The 18,934-nt window shown below is 56.0% G+C and overlaps 1 protein-coding gene across 1 annotated transcript; it reads right to left on the reverse strand.

The window, feature by feature from the left end:
• Positions 1-4,370: 4,370 nt before the first annotated feature.
• FRS3 (fibroblast growth factor receptor substrate 3) lies at positions 4,371-17,490 on the reverse strand. Its single transcript, XM_072918842.1, has 7 exons — positions 17,281-17,490; positions 13,514-13,643; positions 13,275-13,363; positions 10,845-11,031; positions 9,748-9,909; positions 9,514-9,665; positions 4,371-8,703 (listed from the first exon to the last, which is right to left on the reverse strand). Exons 3-7 carry the CDS (start codon positions 13,359-13,361, stop codon positions 7,846-7,848), a joined length of 1,446 nt encoding a protein of 481 aa, XP_072774943.1. The 5' UTR covers positions 13,362-13,363; positions 13,514-13,643; positions 17,281-17,490; the 3' UTR covers positions 4,371-7,845.
• Between the last annotated feature and the right edge of the window lie 1,444 nt (positions 17,491-18,934).

The following is an 18,934-nucleotide window of genomic DNA, read 5'->3' on the forward strand; positions in this document are numbered from 1 at the left end:
ACGTTATTGTAAATCCAGCACAGGTAGTTTGTGGTATTTAATGTTTGTACCATCCCACTGAGGGCAGAGCCCCACACGCTGCCCTGCAGGACAGAGCTGCGGCAGGGCAGCAGAACATGTTAGAGATAAACAGAATAAACAACCTTGAAACAGCACAGACCAATTATGGCTTCTGCTTTGGCAGCGGGGCTGACAGACAGAGACTTTCTACATTTTGGGATCATCAATACCTCAGATTCCGACAGGAAGCGAGCGCGGTTATCGGAACACCGACAGAGCGCCCGCTCCGGGCACGGACCCGTGGGGCACGGGGGTGAGGTGCCCTCTGCAGCGCCCATCCCACTTTTTGGCACCTCCTGAGCCGAAGTGAGGCAGCGCTGAGGGAGCTGCTCCAGCAGGAATTCCGGATTTGGGGTTTCCAGCAGCAGAGCTCGGGATTTCCCTCGGGGCCAGGCTCTGGGCATTCCCTCTGCTTTGCTTTCAGTTTCTCTTCTCTGTTGGTTTGGTGGCCCAGCTCCAGCTCAGGGAATTCCATCTCTCCACCGCCTTTCCCGGGGTTCTGCAGTGGGGGAGCCCCTGGAACCTGGAGCAGGTGAGGTTCTCTGGAGACCTCCTGGCCCCTTCCAGGACCTGGAGGGGCTGCAAGGAGCTGGAGAGGGGCTGTTCACCAGGAACTGGAGTGAGGGACAACGGGGAATGGGTTCAGGCTGAAAGAGAGGAAATTTAGGTCGGATATTAGGAAGGAATTCTTCCCTGTGAGGGTGGGGAGGGGCGGGTGGGATTCCCAGAGATGCTGTGGCTGCCCCTGGATCCCTGGAAGTGTCCCAGGCCAGGCTGGATGGGGCTGGGAGCAATCTGGGGTGGTGGGAGGTGTCCCTGCCCATGGCAGGGGTGGAACGAGATGATTTTTAAGTTTCTTCCAACCCAAACCAGTCTGGGATTCTCTGCCCCTGGAGCAGCTGTGTTTATGAACCCACACAAGCACTCAGATCCTTCACCAGCCGCTTTTAGTGTTTTGTTTCCAAAACAGAGGTCACAGTACACAGGAACAGCTTCCATCACATCAAAATAAAGATTCCTCTTTTTCCTCTGAGCAAAAGATGGGTAAATAAACTGTAAAGACACGGCTGGGCTCCAGGTCAGGCATTTAAACTCCCAAACCAGGTGAGGATCAGCCACTTCTTGATGATTAAAACCTAAAGGGGGCTCTAAGGGAGCTGGAGAGGGATTTTGGACAAGGGGATCGAGAGACAGGATGAAGGAAATGGCTTCAAACTGACAGAGGGGAAGCAGCACCAGGAACTGCCTTGTAAAGGTCTCCCCATGGGTCACCAGCCAGGACAACCATCCCATTCCGTTTATTCTGTTCAGTTCCACGCTTCAGGGCAAACCAGGAGCTGCCCTCAGGCCACAGAGCTGCTCTTCAGAGAGGCACTGCCTGGATTTCCCTGATTTCCCTGGATTTGAACCCAAAGGAACAGTCCCCAGAGCACCTTTGCTCCTCTGCCACATCAGAAATGTTCCGTGGCTGAGGCACCAGCCCAGGTGACAATGACAGGAGGAGTCTGAGGTGACGCTGAAGCATCTGGAAAAATCCCGTTCACTTCGGGAAGGAAAAACAAATCAGATTCGGTCTTTACAATGAGCCTTTTCCATCCCCTGCCCTGTAATCGCCAACTTCAAAGCTGCCAGGGCTCTCAGGAGTGAATTCACCTCCAGCAACAGGAGCCCAAACCTGTTCTGCCACCTCTGAGCAGCACTTCCAGACCAGCCGAGTTTGGGGGAAAGACAAAATTCCCAGAAAGACTGAGGGCAGCCCTCCCAGGGGCAGGAATTAGGAAATAGGTTCATTAACAGTCACTCATTAATGATCCCCCACTTGAGAGGGCTGAGCAGCATCACACAGAGAGACAATGAGAAAACAGGGAGCTGGCAATGCCACCCCTGGTTTGGTTTTTCTGTCAGTAAACAGCACGGCTGAGGTAAGAAAAACAAGAATTCCTCAGAAATAACAAACACATTCGAGTCTCTGCAGAAATATTGATCTTTTAACCTTCACCACCTCCCCTTTCCCCTCCCTGTAAGGCAGGCAGAGCTCACAGGGATTCCAGGCTCCTTCCCCGAGGGAAAAGCAGGCACCTGAAATGGGTTAGAAGGGGAAAAAACCCTCCAAAAACACAAGACAACAGAGCACTGGGAGAAGCTCTGCTCCTACCAGCAGGTTCTTGGGAAGGGGAAGAGGGGGAAAATCCGTCTGTGCATCCAGCAGGGAGGAAATACTGGGGGGAGAAATCTGATGGATTAACCCAGACTCAAACAAGAACCACTTAAAAAGGTCAAGGCAGAGACATTCCCTCTGCTCAGCCCCCAGCTGCTCACGAGACATCCCAAAATTACAATTCCAGCTGGAGGAAGGAGCCCAGCAAGGCCAGGTCAGCCCCCAGTGGGGCCACACAGAGCCAAGCACTGGAACCTCCAGCCCAGCTCCCACCCCCAGGGTCAGCACCACCCAAATTCACCTCATTTTGCTGCCTGAACCCTTTTGGAGAGCCAAAGTCTCAGCAAACATTTCACTGAAGCAGCTCCTTCCTCGATTTTCCAGCTGCCAAAACACCAAGCTGAGCTTGGGGCAGGGAGGAGGAGAGCTCAGAGCGTCCCCTCAGCTCCAGGGACAAACTCCAGAGCAGGTTTGGGATGGTTTTTCTAACCCAGCTGGGTGCACAGAGCCCAGGACGGATCCCTGAAACCCAAAGGCAGATTTGTGGATGTATCCACCAAGGGTGGGGGTTCTGCTGTGGATCACCGAGTGTCCCAATCCAGTTTTCCATCCAATCCAGCAGCACCTGCTGCTGTGCATCCATGGGGAAAGCCCAGCAGAAGGTGTCAGACCCAAAGGAAAATCCATAAAATCCACCTTCACACGGTTCCATAAGGACACAACAGAATGGGGAAACATTCCCAATCCAAACAAAACAGCCACAGGGGAAAAAAACCAAACCACAGAACCGAAGGATGAGAGAACACGGGCTGGAATTCCCAATCCCAGCCCGGATCCTCCTCTGGAAGCGTTTCCCCACGGCCACTAGAGGAAGCTGCGACGCTGCGCCGGGAGAATCCCAAAAAGTGTCACCGGAGCTGCGGGGACAGCGAGGGCAGCCCCAAAAGCGGCTCCTGCGCTCCCCTCCACCGGGAAAAAACAATATCCCGGATTTCTCAAAGGTGCCTCAGTGCGGGCACAGCTCTGGGGATATTTTCCCCAAAAAAAAGAGGGAACATCACCGGGATGTGAACACTGAAATCCCAAAGCTCCATCCACCACAATTCCCATGGAATGGCTCCAGCACGGAACAAGCCACAGCAAAAAAAATAAAAATAAACGGGCTGGGAGCGGCTTTTCCTTCCCAAAAATTCCTGGGGAGTTTGGGATGGAGCTGGAGCTCAGCCTGCCGAGCCAGCAGGGCCACGGCCACCGCGGGGAGGGGACACGAGGGGACACGAGGGGACACGAAGGGACACGAGGGGACACGAGGGGACGCGGAGCGCAGGATGCCCCACGCTGCCATCAGCTCCATCCTGTCTCATCTTCAAGGCTCGTGGAATTCTTCTCCTTCTTGGAAGAGGAGCAGGACAAAGGGGTGAGGACATTGTCCCCTGTCACCACTCCCTGGATCTGCCAGGGAGGGAAGGGACAGCCCAGATCACCTGGAGCAGGTGAAAAGCAGCAGTTTGAGCGAGCCCAGCCAGGTTTCCTGTTGCCCTGAAAATTATTTTCTCTTATAGTTCTTTTGAAAGTATTAAAGTCCTCATAAAACTTCTGTCGCCTTCTGATGATGTTCAGATGTTTGAGAGGCAGAGTTCCCACACAATTTCATGGATAAATAGAATTGTTTACATTTTTCTCTGTGGGTGGAGAGAAATGATTGATTGATCTTTGGAGCAGCGTGGTTGGAGAGGTGGTAATTCCATCCTCCAACCCACGGTCACCTTTGGAATTCTATAAATACCAGATGTTGGAATAAAACTCTTTTTCTCCTTTGAACTTCCCAAGCTTCTGTGCACTCATTTGGTGTCCAGCAGCGACAGTTTCCGAAGACAAAGCTCTCATGGAGCCACCGAAATTGCATTGCCCGATTTTTTAAGGAATTCCAGTGTTGGAGCTCTGGGTGCTGAGGATTTTGGACTTTCTGCAGTTGAGCTGAACACGAACCATCACCTCATGTGCCTTCAATCCCGACAGAGGTAGAAGAAAGAAGCCAAAAGCATCATTCCAGGGCAAAAAGGGAAGAGGGATTTTGTACTTCCAGCAGGCTCCTACAGAGGCTCCAGAAGGAGCTGTGCTGTCCCAGAGGGTGACACCGACAGCTTAAAACTCTTTATTTAAATACTTTATTTAAAGCTTAACGCAGTTAACTTTTATATATATATATATAGATATATATAGATAGATATAAACAATTTCTTCTCTCTCTTCCCTAAATGAAAGCTGGATTTAGGGGGATACATTACTTAGGGCGGAGATTGATTTTTTTTTTTTTTCCTTCAAATAAAGTCATTTGTTATACATATAAAAATATATTACTCGGGTCTCCTTTCAGTTACAGGTAACACAAGGGACGGACGAAAGAATGGAAGACGAGCACAAGGACCTCCAAAACGAAAATAAAACCAGTGGATTGAAGCGTGTGGCACACTTGGGATTTATAGTGCAACAGCAAGCCAAGAACTCCGCGTTCTGCGACACAAACATGGCACCACTCAGACTTGGGACACGTGGCCCTGCTCCCCACAGGGCCACGACAGGACAGGACAGCACCAAAAACCAGAACAAGGCTGAACTTCCAAAGGCTGTGACTTGAGCTGCTGGCCTTGGAGCTGCGGCGTGGGGCTGCTCCTCTTCCACCAACGTCAACGGCGGGACACAGAGAAGGACAACGGGGACACGGGGCTTGGCACTGCTGCTGCCCCAGGAGGCACAGGGACACAGCCAGCAGGGAGCTGGGGCTCCAGAGCACCCCAGGGCGCCCCAAAGCACCCCAGAGCAGCCCCAGAGCACCCCAGAGCACCCCAGAGCTCCCCAGAGCACCCCAGAGCAGCCCAGAACTCTCCAGAGCAGCCCAGAGCAGCCCAGGGCACCCCAGAACTCCCCAGAGTACCCCAGAGCAGCCCAGAGCATCCCAGAGCACCCCAGAGCACCCCAGAGCACCCCAGAGCACCCCAGAGCATCCCAGAGCACCCCAGAGCACCCCAGAGCATCCCAGGGCACCCCAGAGCTCCCCAGAGCATCCCAAAGCACCCCTGAGCAACCCAGAGCTCCCCAAAGCACCCCAGAGCTCCCCAGAGCATCCCAGAGCATCCCAAAGCTCCCGAGAGCATCTCAGAGCAGCCCAGAGCATCCCAGGGCACCCCAGAGCACCCCAAAGCAGCCCAGAGCACCCCAGAGCAGCCCCAGAGCATCTCAGAGCACCCCAGAGCATCCCAGGGCACCCCAGAGCTCCCCAGAGCATCTCAGAGCACCCCAAAGCACCCCAGAGCATTCCAAAGTACCCCAGAGCACCCCAAAGCACCCCAAAGCACCCCAGAGCTCCCCAGAGCATCTCAGAGCACCCCAGAGCAGCCCAGAGCAGCCCAGAGCAGCCCAGAGCTCCCCAAAGCAGCCCAGAGCACCCCAAAGCACCCCAGAGCACCCCAGAGCATCCCAAAGCACCCCAGAGCTCCCCAGAGCACCCCAAAGCACCCCAAAGCACCCCAGAGCACCCCAGAGCATCTCAGAGCACCCCAAAGCAGCCCAGAGTACCCCAGAGCTCCCCAGAGCATCTCAGAGCACCCCAGAGCACCCCAGGGCACTGCTCTCCATCGGACCAGGCACAGAGAAATCCAGGGAAAGGCCGAGGCACCGCGTGTCCCACGGGGAGGGACCAGGGGACATCCCGGGGCGGCTCAGCACCAGCCCGGCATCGAGACAAAAATCCACAGCAAAAGGCCACGAATGTACCCGGAATTTGAGCCCTTCCAGGTCCACAGCTGAGAGAACAAACAGCACATTCACTCCTGCCACCGGGCTGGGGCTGCTCCCGGACCCAGCTGGGCACGTGGGTGCAGCAAGGGCTTTGATGCCGCTCCAAGCTGGGCTGCCCGGCGGCTCCGCTCCCACTCCCACATCTCCCATTCCATTTCCCACCCACCCCGTGACAGTCAGCCCCCAGTTCATCCATTTCCATTCCCAGCTGCTCTTCCCCACACTGTTTTTCCCCCAGTTGGTGGCTCAGCACAGCCACTGAGCTCTTTTGGGGCCTGTCCTCCCAGTAGGAGCGACCGGCACCAGTTTGGCAACCAACTGGGATGCAAAGGAGCAGCTCATAAATAAACAAGTAAACAAATAAATAAACCCACAGCACTTCTCATAGAACCCTCGTAAAAAAAAAACAAAGCAGGGTATGGCACAAGTGAAGTTTTCTAGACCAAACTTCCAATCTCCCTCATGGTTGTGGCCTTTCCCTCCTCTGCTAAAGCAGGGGAGGGAGTTTAAGGATTTAGGCAATCAGGTTTCTGTGATCACAGTGTGTGCCCATGGCTCTGTGTCCTCCTTGTTTCATTGCAGCTGCCCAATTGAAATGGGATCTGAGACAGGGACAGAAGGATAAAAAGCTTCAGGAACAAACAGCGAGCTGAGGGGGGAAAGGCCACGGCGTGAGCTCCCTCATGTCCAGGCACCACTGGAACCACAAAGGCAAACCCCAGCTCTGGAGTGGCCTCACCACAGAGCTCTCCTGGAGATGGGAAACCCACGGGGAACGGGCTCCATCCGCACAGAGCTCCAGTTCTGGGAGCAGAACAGACTCTGCCCCACCACAGAGCTCTCCTGGAGATGGGAAATCCACAGGGAACGGGCTCCATCTGCACAGAGCTCCAGTTTTGGGAGGAGAACAGACTCTGCCCCACCACAGAGCTCTCCTGGAGATGGGAAACCCACGAGGAATGGGCTCCATCTGCACAGAGCTCCAATTTTGGGAGGACTCTGCCTCACTACAGTGGAGATGGGAAACCCACAGGGAATGGGCTCCATCTGCACAGAGCTCCAGTTTTGGGAGCAGAACAGACTCTGCCTCACCACAGAGCTCTCCTGGAGATGGGAAACCCACGGGGAACAGGCTCCATCCACACAGAACTCCAATTTTGGGAGGACTCTGCCTCACCACAGAGCTCTCCTGGAGATGGGAAACCCACGGGAACGGGCTCCATCTGCACAGAGCTCCAATTTTGGGAGCAGAGCAGACTCTGCCTCACCACAGAGCTCTCCTGGAGATGGGAAACCCACGGGGAACGGGCTCCATCTGCACAGAGCTCCAGTTTTGGGAGGACACTGCCTCACCACAGAGCTCTCCTGGAGATGGGAAATCCATGGGGAACGGGCTCCATCTGCACAGAGCTCCAGTTTTGGGAGCAGAGCAGATTCTGCCTCACCACAGTGGAGATGGGAAACCCACGGGGAATGGGTTCCATCTGCACAGAGCTCCAGTTTTGGGAGCAAAACACACTCTGCCTCACCACAGAGCTCTCCTGGAGATGGGAAACCCACGGGGAACGGGCTCCATCTGCACAGAGCTCTGCCCTGCCCCACCCCAGGCTGTGCCACCTCCAACCCGGAATCCAACCCTCAAGAGTCACCAAACATCCCACAAGGCTCGGAAAACGAGCAACACGGAGAGAGGGAGGACGGACAGACGGACAGACGAGCCTCGACAGCAGCAGCTGCGGGAGCCACGAAGGCGATGGCGAGCGGGAGCCCCACGGGGCAGGACACAGCGAGGGGCAGGGACCGAAGCCACGCCACGGCACTTGGGGCCCTCACAGGGGCAGGTCGGTGCTGTTGTGCCGCGTTTTCCTCGAGGTGCCGTCGTCCCTGGGCAGGGCCCGCTGCAGGCTGGACATGGCCGCCGTCTTCTTGAGGTCGATGACGGCGTACGAGTCGGTGCGGCGGGCGCCGGGGCTGGCGGGCGCTGCCGCCCGTGGTTCCTGCTGTCCCTGGCAGGGCTCGGGCTCCAGATCCACCTGGATGTAGTTGAGCTGCCGAGGAGGCTCCGGGCAGGGCCGGGGGAAGTCGAAGCTGAAGACGTTGGGCAGGCGGCCGCGCCGGGGCCTGGGCAGGAGAGCGCGGCGCGGCTGCGAGGCCGCGGAGCTCTGCAGGGGCTCCTCCTCGCCCGCCTCGGAGAAGCCATTTGGGGACGGCGTGGGTGCCGTGCCAGCGTCCTCGTCCCCATACCGGGCCGGCTGCTGCTCCCACAGCGGCGGCAGCGCCGGCAGGTTCTCGTAGTGCAGCAGCGCCGAGCGGCGCTGGGAGCAGCTCCCATCCTCCCGGGATGCTTTGGAGAGGCCAGACCGGCCTAGGGATGAGGTGCTGGGGGCCACCAGGCCATTGAGGTTCTCATAGACGCACTGTGGGGACGGGCAGCCCTCCTGGCACTCGTTGTTGTTGTTGTTGGGAGGGCAGAGGTGCGGCCGGCATTGCCGGCACAGCCGGTGGTAGCCAGAGGTGGGAGCCAGCACGAATTTCACCTCCCCTGGCTGCAGGAAGACCTGGGGGTTGCGGTCTTCCAGGGAGCAGCTGTGGTTCCTAGGGGGGAAAGGAGGGTGGGCTTCAGGCAAGGAGTGCATACAGTGCCGGCCCCTCGGCTCCGGCTCCCCGGTGTTGACGTAGGTGTGGGACTGCAAGGAGAGAAGCAGAGGGACAGTGAAAGGAGGAGACAGCAGAGACCAGAGCAAAGCAGCTGAGAAACCACCACGAGAGGGGAATTCCTCAGTGGCGGATGAGGAAAAAGGGTTTTGGAAGTTGGGAAGGTTTTTGGAGGTAAAAAGTTGGTTTGGGTTTTGTGGGCTGGGAGAGAGACAAGAGTGCAGCCACAGATACACTCTGTGTGTCCTCACGGATGGGCATCTGCAGGAATTTCCTCATGGAAAGGCTGGTCAGGCTTTGGAAGGTGTGGAGTGCCCATCCCTGGAGGTGTCACCTGGATGTGGCACTGAGTGCTCGGGGTGGGGACTGGGCACAGGTTGGATTTAATCTTTTCCAGCCTCAGCGATTCGGGGTTCTGTGTCATGCTCCATGCACATTCACAAACTTCTCACTCCTCGAGTGGCCCACAGGTGATCCCACAACCCTCACACCTGCCCAGGCCTCCCTGGGGGTGCCTCAGACCAGCTGGGTTTTGTAGGAAAAATTTTTAAATTCTACAACTGCGAGCAAAGAGCTGAACCTCAAAACCAAAAATGAAAAGGGTGTGAATTGAGGGTCTGTGTGACAGCTGGAAGGTAACTGCACCCCAAATACCACTGGGTTGAGGACAAAACTCAGTTTTTCTGACAGGACACCAGTTCTAGCAAAGTATCAAAGAGCAGGAGCCTCCAGGAGCAAAAGGAAATAAAGAGAATAAAGAGAGTGACAAGGTGTGAGGGTCCCCTGAGCTTTGAGTGAGGGAAGCCCAGAATTGCACCCAGCAGAGTTGAGCATGGGTTTACCTGCTCCTCAGGCCCCAGGAGGGGGTGCGTAGAGTCTTCCCCCACAGAGGAATGTCTCAGGCTGCTCACTGAGGGGTGCTGCCCTGCAGAGTAGGACAGGGATTCTCCAGGGAAGCTGTGAAATCCATTGGGAAGTCCAGTGTAGCCCAGACCTGTGAGGGAATCGAGGCAGAGGAGCGTTAAATTGGTACAAAACAGAATTATTAACACTTCCAGAGTGAGCTGGGCTCTTACTGGTGGGGCCCTGGGGGCTGCGGGGCAGCTCCCGCTCCGAGGGGTGGCCGCTCCTGGTGATCACCACGGGCTCCTCCACCACGTTGATGCTGTTGCACTGCATCAGCTCCTGCAGCAGGTTGAAGATCTCCTCTGCTCGGGAGCACTTGAAGGCAAAAATCCCTGCCAGGGACAGAGAGGAGGGTTAGAACAGCAAGGAAGTGATCCTGCTTTGAAAAACAGGTGTTGTTGCCGTTTCTAAATGAATTCTGATTTCTTCTGCTGCTGTTTAACACCATCAAGCCACAGGAAAACAACCCCCTGGGCACTGCCCCTGCCCAGCCCCTGCCCAGGGCACTGCCCAGCCCCCAGGGAGCCCCAAGGGAGCCCCCCTGGGCACTGCTGCTGCTCCAGGGAGCCCCCGAGACCCTTTCCCAGCCCTTTCCCCTGCCCAGGACACTGCCCCTGCCCCCAGGGAGCCCCCAGGGCCTGCCCAGCCCCTGCCCAGGGCACTGCCCCTGACCCCAGGGAGCCTCAAGGGAGCCTCCCTGGGCACTGCTGCTGCTCCAGGGAGCCCCCCAGCCCCCTCCCCAGCCCTTTTCCCTGCCCAGCCCCTGCCCAGGACACTGCCCCTGCCCCCAGGGAGCCCCCAGGGAGCCCCTGAGCCCCTGCCATGGACACTGACCTTGCCCCAGAGAGCTCCCAAGGAGCCCCCTGGGCACTGCTCCTGCTCCCAGGAAACTCCTCAAGGACTGACCCTGCCCCCTGGGCACTGCCCCTGCCCAGACCCTTCCCCTGCCCCTGCCCAACCCCTGCCCAGGGCACTGCCCCTGACCCCAGGGAGCCTCAAGGGAGCCCCCCTGGGCACTGCTGCTGCTCCAGGGAGCCCCTGAGACCCTTTCCCAGCCCTTTCCCCTGCCCAGCGCACTGCCCCTGCCCCCAGGGAGCCCCCAGGGAGCCCCTGAGCCCCTACCATGGGCACTGACCTTGCCCCAGAGAGCTCCCAAGGAGCCCCCTGGGCACTGCTCCTGCTCCAGGGAGCCCCCGAGACCCTTCCCCAGCCCTTTCCCCTGCCCCGGGCACTGCCCCTGCCCCCAGGGAGCCCCCCAGCCCCTCACCCTGGCCGGTGCGGCAGCGGCGGCCGCTCTCGAAGGAGAAGAGGTTGGCGTCGAAGCCGTAGCGCCGCAGGCACAGGTAGGGCCACCGCACGGCGTCGCGCTTGTGCGAGTGCAGCACCAGCTCCCCCGGCGCCAGCTCCAGCACCCCCGAGCCCAGCTCCTGCCCCTCGTCGTCCACGTTGGTCACCTGTGGGTCTCAGGTTCAGTCAAAGACAGAAAACTGAGAGTTTCTAGCCAGGCAGAAGCCTGGGAAAGAGCTGGAGAAGAATGTAAATAATTCTGTATCTCTCTTGTTGGTCACATTGTTGATAGTTAAGTTCTAGCACTGTGTGTCAAGCACTGTACACCAGTGCTGTGAGTTGTTTTCACTCCAGCTCTGTATAAAAGAGCGGTGTATTTTGAATAAATCAGAGTTTTACTCTCAGTTTTTTTCCACTGGACCGATGGAGTTGGTCCTCACGAAGCTCTGTATAAAAGAGTGGGGTATTTTGAATAAATCAGAGTTTTACTCTCAGTTTTTTTCCATTGGACCGATGGAGTTGGTCCTCACAAAGCTCTGTATAAAAGAGCGGTGGATTTTGAATAAATCAGAGTTTTACTCTCAGCAGATTCTGAGTCAGAATCTTCTCATTCCCGTCCTGCCTCGACAGCGACAGTCACCTGCAGGGTGGGAGCCACCAGGGCATTGATTGTGCACGTTCTCCGTTGGTTCAGAGAGTGAAACGTAAATTTTAAAGAATTTAGAGATGTTAGAGGATCTAAAATTTTAGTTAGAGAAAAGCCTTACTAGAGTAAATTAAAATAAATGGGTAGGCCTTGATGAAGTTAAGAGTTAGGAGTTAGCTAATAATTGATTGCTTGTCAGCACAATGTTGAATTGAGAAATCACTCTTTGGTAAACAAATCTCCATAACACATTCCACAGGTTCACAGCAACAGGTGTAGTAAGTTAAGATTTGTTTCTCATTCTTTTCTCTGATCTTCTCACAGCCCTTCCCAGAACAATGCTTGGGAAAGTTTTTCTGAGAGCTGCTGCCACAGTGGGGAACTCCCTGGGCACTTCCAAGGCCTGGCCACGCTTTCCGTGAGGAAATTCCTGCTGATTTCCAGCCTAAACCTCCCCTTTTTGGGACACACAAGACTTTGGACCTGGCTAGCACACGAGATTTGACAATCAGGATGCCTTGGCAAGAACAAACAGCTTTGAAGATTGCAAGAAGATTAAACCAGGCTGAACTGGATAAGAAAATTACATCAAGACTCCTGCAAGCAAGAGATGTTGCAAAATGCTACGTTTGTTTATGTGATGATTAACTCAATCTTTGTAGTAAAATATTAGTAGCCTTCCTAAAATAGTGTATAAGCATAGGTAGTCCACAGTAAATTTGGATTCTTCTGACCATCTCTTGGAGTCTCCCTGTCCCTCTCATCATCGCCGATATCCCCTGGCCCAGCCTGAGGCTGTTCCCTGGGATAAGATCCCAAATCCCCCTGGCTGTCCCCTCCTGTCAGGGCCAGAAATTCCCCCTGAGCCTCCTTTGCTCCAGGCTGAGCCCCTTTTCCAGCTCCCTCAGGACTTTCCAAACCCTTCCCAGCTCCCTCAGGTCTCTCCAGACCCTTCCCAGCTCCCTCAGGACTCTCCAAACCCTCCCCAGCTCCCTCAGGAATTCCCCAAACCCTTCCCAGCTCCCTCAGGGCTCCCCAAACCCTTCCCAGCTCCCTCAGGAATTCTCCAAACCCTTCCCAGCTCCCTCAGGACTCTCCAAATCCTTCCCAGCTCCCTCAGGACTCTCCAAACCCTTCCCAGCTCCCTCAGGACTCTCCAAACCCTTCCCAGATCCCTCAGGACTCTCCAAACCCTTCCCAGATCCCTCAGGAATTCTCCAAACCCTTCCCAACTCCCTCAGGACTCTCCAGACCCTTCCCAGCTCCCTCAGGACTCTCCAAACCCTTCCCAGCTCCCTCAGGACTCTCCAAACCCTTCTCCAGGTGCTGCAGCTCCTTTCCCTTCCCTCCAGCCCCTCCACATCTCCCTTGCTGGGAGGGCCCAGAGCTGGACAGGGCTCTCCAGGTGTCCCTGAGCAATTCCATGGATTCCTCCCTTTTCCTGCTGCCTTTTTCCCAGCTGGCAGCAGGGATCCGTGGCTGGCAGCCCTTGGCAGCTCAGCTGCTGTGGCTGAGCCCTGGAACACAGCCCTGAGCAATAAAAGGTTTTTCTCTCCAGTCCCCCATTTCTTTGCCTTTCCCAAGCAGCAAATACAAACACATTTTCAGCAGGAGTTTCTTAAAGAAAGGGGAAAAATAAAAAGAAAAACCAAACCAGAAGTGATGAATTTTCATATTTGTGTGCGGGGGAAGGAGTTTGCTCTCTCCTCGTGCAGCCAGAGCTGTCCCAGACCCTCTGATGGGGTTGGAAGGGCAAAAATTTACCTTGAATTTGGTGGGGTGGTTGTCTGGGATGCTGTCTGTGCACAGACAGCTGCAGCAGCTCCCCATGACGCCAGGCAGAGAGGACATCCCTGGGGACAGGACAGGCATGGTCAGATCCCAAATCCAACTCCCCCAGCATCTCCAGCTGTGCCCTCCCCCATCCCAGCGGGGCTGGAGCTCCAGCTCTTTGCTCTGCTCCTTGATTAACGAGAGTTGTGTTAATTAAAACCAGTTCCTACCATTAGGCAGTTGTTGGATTTGTCGTGGAGGAGTGAGAAGGAATTCCCACTGCAGTCCCTCTATCTCCCTCGGGATTTCATGGCAAGCGAGTTTCACCTAAAACATGAGGGGAACACTCCCATCTTCCACCTGGCAAGGAGAACACAATTAAACAATGATAAAAGCAGAGAAAATTAAAAGGCAGGGGGTGGGAGAGTGACTGAACTTCCCTTCAGACAACCCAAGGAAAGCAGGTGCATTTTGTGTTTAATTAATTACATTTATATCAACACAGAAAACTCTGCACAGCAATGAAAAATGCACAGCTAAAAATAATTTTTAAAGATTTAGAGAAGAGATATTTTCTTTCCTGGCTGTGGGATCCTACAGGGGAGTGGGGTTTACCAGGGTGAAGGAAATAAAGCTGAGCAGCTGCTGAGGAATGCGATGGTGCCTTCACTGCAGGGAAGGTCCTTCAGGGTCAGAGAACCAGCAGCTGCTCTGCTTCGGAGGAGGAGAAGCAAGAAAAGGCCAGAAAACACAAGAAATCTGATATGTGACCCAGAAAACACAAAAATTCTGATATCTGACCCAGTCAGTGTGAGGATCAGGCAGGAAGGAGGCAGTGGGGAATACTCCTGTGTTTTCACTCACAGAGTCACTCCTGGGTGTTGGTTTTTTTTTTTAATTGTAGTGAGAAATGGGAAATTCTTCTATCCCTGATGGGAACTTGGGCAGGTGACAGGGAATGATGCCAGGTGTGCCCTGAGAGCAGCTCAGTGTCTCCACCTGATCCACCAGGACCTCCAGCCCGGGATTGAAGTGGCAATTTGGGAACCCTCTTTCCATCGGGAAACTTTCCATTGGGAACCTCCTTCCATTGGAAACCCCTTTCCATTGGAAACCTCTTTCTACAGGAAACCCCTTTCCATTTGGAATTTCTTTCCATTGGAAACTCCTTCCATTGGGAACCTCTTTCATTGGAAACCCCTTTCCATTGGAATCCCTTTCCAATGGAACCTCTTTCCATTAGGAGCCTCCTCCATTGGAAACCTCTTTCTGCTGGAAACATCTTTCCATTGGAAAACTTCTTCCATTGGGAACCTCTTCCATTGGAAACCCCTTTCCATTGGAAACCTCTTTCTACAGGAAACCTCTTTCCAGTTGGAACTTCTTTCCATTGGAAACCTCTTTCATTGGAAACCCCTTTCCATTTGGAACCCCTTTCTACCTGGAACCCCTTTCCATTGGAAACTCCTTCCATTGGGAACCTCTTTCATTGGAAACTCTTTTCCATTGGAATCCCGTTCCAGTGGAACCTCTTTCCATTAGGAGCCTCCTCCATTGGAAACCTCTTTCTGCTGGAAACATCTTTCCATTGGAAAACTTTTTCCATTGGGAACCTTCTTCCATTGGAAACCCCTTTCCATTGGCAACCTCTTTCTACAGGAAACCTCTTTCCAGTTGGAACTTCTTTCCATTGGAAACCCCTTTCCACTGGAAACCCCTTTCCACCTGGAACCCCTTTCCATTGGAAACTCCTTCCATTGGGAACCTCTTTCATTGGAAACCCCTTTCCATTGGAATCCCTTTCCACCTGGAACCTCTTTCATTGGAAACTCCTTTGGAATCCCTTTCCAATGGAACCTCTTTCCATGAGGAGCCTCCTCCATTGGAAACCTCTTTCTGCTGGAAACATCTTTCCATTGGAAAACCCTTTCCATTGGGAACCTCTTTGTATGGGAAACCCCTTTTCATTTGGAATCCCTTTCCATTTGAACCCCTTTCCACTGGAACCCCTTTCCATTGGGAGCCTCTCCCTCTGCCAGAATCTGCCTCCTCCTCCTCCTCCTCCTCCTCTTCCTCCTCCTCCTCCTCCTCCTCCTCCTTCTGCTCCTGCTCCAAACGAAACCTGGGGCCGTGGGGTGGCAGAGCCGCCCTGGGCCCCTTCCAGTGTGGAGGGAGGGGGAAAAGCCCCACTTGAGCTGCCCAAGGGTCCCACTCCATTTTCAGATCCAAACAGCCCCATCAATCCCCTCCCACTGCCCCTCTCTGCCTTCCCTTCGGCCCTTGGAGAACTCCTCACCATGCCCCAGCCCTGCCAAGTGCCCAGAAGAGGAAAGTTTTCTCTCTGTGCACGCTGAGAGCAAACACAGCCGGTGCCAGCTGCCCTCCTGCACACACCTGCCCGCCCTAGGGCACACCACACCTTCCCTGTGCCACCCCACGCCCTGCCCCAGCCAGCCTGCTCCTTTGCCTCGGCTCAGCGTGGATTTATTCCCCTCACAGGCTCATTTAGCACAGATCCTGCTCCATCCCATCTGGGCACTGGCTCCTCTCCCACTCCCACCTCAGCAATTCCCTCAGGAATAAGGGCTGGGAGAAAACATTCTGCTCTCCCTCCATCCCCACCTACGAGGGGCCAGCCTGAAGTGCTGTGGCTCACCAAGGACAATTCCTACACTGAGAACTGTAGAAAATAACTAAAAAACCACCAGGAGCTCCCAGAGCACTCCCTGGGCATTTCCCCCTGCTCCTGGCTGGGGGAATATTTCAGCAGCATTCCTCCCACACAGAATTCCACTGGGAATTGCCAAGCTCCTGCTCTGCACTTCCAGCTCACCTTCCCACACCTGTTTGCCAGTCCAGAGCTCAGCCAGTCCCTAAAACCATCCCAGCACACTCCCACAGCAGCACTGGGTCCCTCCTGAGGCCACCAGCCCCATCCAGACCCTCAGAATTCCCAGGTTATTCCCACTCTCCCAAACCCCCAGCCTGCAGAAGCCACTCGTGCCTTCACCCTCCTTAAACCCAGAGCTGGAGAAGCAGTTTTCCCTAATCCCAAAGGGTCAGGGGGACACCCTGACACCCCCTGCACAGGGACACACGGACACTTCGTGTGGAAAAGCACCTGGGCCCACATCAACCCCTCCAGGACACGCAGGGACAGACACAACACGGCCTCCCAGGAAAAGGAGGGAGCAGGGGGGGCAAGGAGAATGGGATGGAGGGAAGAGGAAAGGGATGGGGGATTGAGGAGGGGGCTGCAGGGAGGGAGAAGGGGATGGAGAGAGGAGGAAAGGGATGGAGGGAGGAGGATGGGGCTGCAGGAACAAGGAGGATGGGGGTGCAGGGACATGGGAGGGGATGGAGGGATGAGGATGAGGATGGGGATGGGGGGAGGAGGACGAGGATGGAGGGATGAGGATGGAGGGAGGAGGAAGAGGACGGAGGGATGAAGACGGGGATGAAGGGATGAGGATGGAGGGAGGAGGAAGAGGAAGGAGGGATGAGGACGGGGATGGAGGGAGGAAGAGGACGGAGGGAGGAGGAAGGGGATGAAGGGATGAGGATGGAGGGAGGAGGAAGAGGACGGAGGGATGAGGAAGGGGATGGAGGGATGAGGATGGAGGGAGGAGGAAGAGGACGGAAGGATGAGGATGAGGATGGAGGGAGGAGGAAGAGGACGGAGGGAGGAGGAAGGGGATGGAGGGAGGAGGATGGAGGGAGGAGGAAGAGGACGGAGGGATGAGGAAGGGGATGGAGGGAGGAGGAAGAGGACGGAGGGATGAGGAAGGGGATGGAGGGAGGAGGATGGAGGGAGGAGGAAGAGGACGGAGGGATGAGGACGGGCCTGCAGAGCCCGTGGGAGCGAGGGGCCTGAGGAAGGGGCGAGTCCCGGGGGTACCGGGAATTGGCGGCAGGGCCGGCCGGGGCAGCCCGGGGAGGGCTCCAGGGGAGGGGACGGGGGCGATGCCGCGGCCCCGCTCCAGGCGCGGCTCGGTACCTGAGGCGCTCCCGGCTCCGCCGTCCGGGAACCTGCGGCGGCCCGGAGCCCCCGGCCCGGCCCTTCCCGGGGCCCGGAGCGTGTCGGGGCCCCCGGCCCGGCCCTGCCCCCGCCCGGCCCGGCGGGTCCGGGGGTCCCCGGTGGGGCCCGGAGCGATCGGGGCCGGGCCGGGCCCGCCGGAGCAGCGACACCGCCGGAGCCGCCGCCGCCGCCAGGGGGCGCCCGGGGGCGGGGCGCGGCCGGGGGCGGGGCCGTGGGCGGGGCTTGGGTGGGCGTGGTCTGGGGTTAGGGGGTGAACGGGAGAGGATTTGGGGTCAGTGAGAGAATTTTGGGGTCAGGGAGAGGATTTGGGGGTCAGCGAGAGGTTTTGGGGTCAGTGAGAGAATTTGGGGTCAGCAAGAGAATTTGGGGTCAGTGAGAGAATTTGGGGTCAGTGAGAGAATTTTGGGGTCAGCAAGAGGTTTTGGGGATCAGCAAAAGGTTTGGGGGTCAGTGAGAGGTTTTGGGGTCAGTGAGAGAATTTGGGGGTCAGCGAGAGGATTTGGGGTCAGTGAGAGGATTTGGGGTCAGTGAGAGGTTTTGGGGGTCAGCGAGAGGTTTTGGGGTCAGTGAGAGGATTTGGGGGTCAGCAAAAGGTTTTGGGGTCAGTGAGAGGTTTTGGGGTCAGTGAGAGAATTTGGGGTCAGCAAGAGAATTTGGGGTCAGTGAGAGAATTTGGGGTCAGTGAGAGAATTTTGGGGTCAGCAAGAGGTTTTGGGGATCAGCAAAAGGTTTGGGGGTCAGTGAGAGGTTTTGGGGTCAGTGAGAGAATTTGGGGGTCAGCGAGAGGATTTGGGGTCAGTGAGAGGATTTGGGGTCAGTGAGAGGTTTTGGGGGTCAGCGAGAGGTTTTGGGGTCAGTGAGAGGATTTGGGGGTCAGCAAGAGGTTTTGGGGGTCAGCGAAAGGTTTTTGGGTCAGTGAGAGGTTTTGGGGTCAATGAGAGGATTTGGGGGTCAGTGAGAGAATTTGGGGTCAGTGAGAGAATTTTGGGTCAGTGAGAGAATTTGGGGTCAATGAGAGGTTTTGGGGTCAGTGAGAGGTTTTGGGGTCAGTGAGAGGATTTGGGGGTCTGGGGAAGGAGAGGGGCTGGGGGTCAGTGGAGGGGGATTTAGGGGGTCTGGGATGGAAGGAAAGGGATTTGGGGCGTCTGGGGTGGCCCCGGTGCCACCTCACCTTGTCCTGCCCTCCGAGGGGACACTGCTGCCACCTCGGAAAGCCCTGAGTGCCCTGTCTGTCCCCGTGCCCACGGAGGACTTTGCCCACGGATCTTTCCGCCCTGGGGAGGGATGGAGGAGCGTGGGGGGAGCAGGGGACAAGGGGGGCCCTGTCACCACCCGCGGGGACAAAGTCCAAAGCAGGAACTGGGCCAAGATAAAACTCCCAGCGAGGCCAAGCAGCAGAATGACAACGTGGGGACATCGGGGACCTCAAAGGGACCCTGCACAGGGGGGGAGCAGCCAAGTGTGGAGGTGCTCACCCCTCCTCCTCCTCCTCCTCCTCCTCTTCTCCCCCTGCTCAGGGGATTTTTCAAAGTGTCCCCTAATGGTTTGGGGATTTAAAAATCCTTTTCCTGCCATGGACAGGGACAATTTCCACTGTCCCGGGTTGCTCCAA

Source organism: Taeniopygia guttata, chromosome 26 (genome assembly GCF_048771995.1).
Source record: "Taeniopygia guttata chromosome 26, bTaeGut7.mat, whole genome shotgun sequence".
NCBI classification, from domain to species: Eukaryota; Metazoa; Chordata; class Aves; order Passeriformes; family Estrildidae; genus Taeniopygia; species Taeniopygia guttata.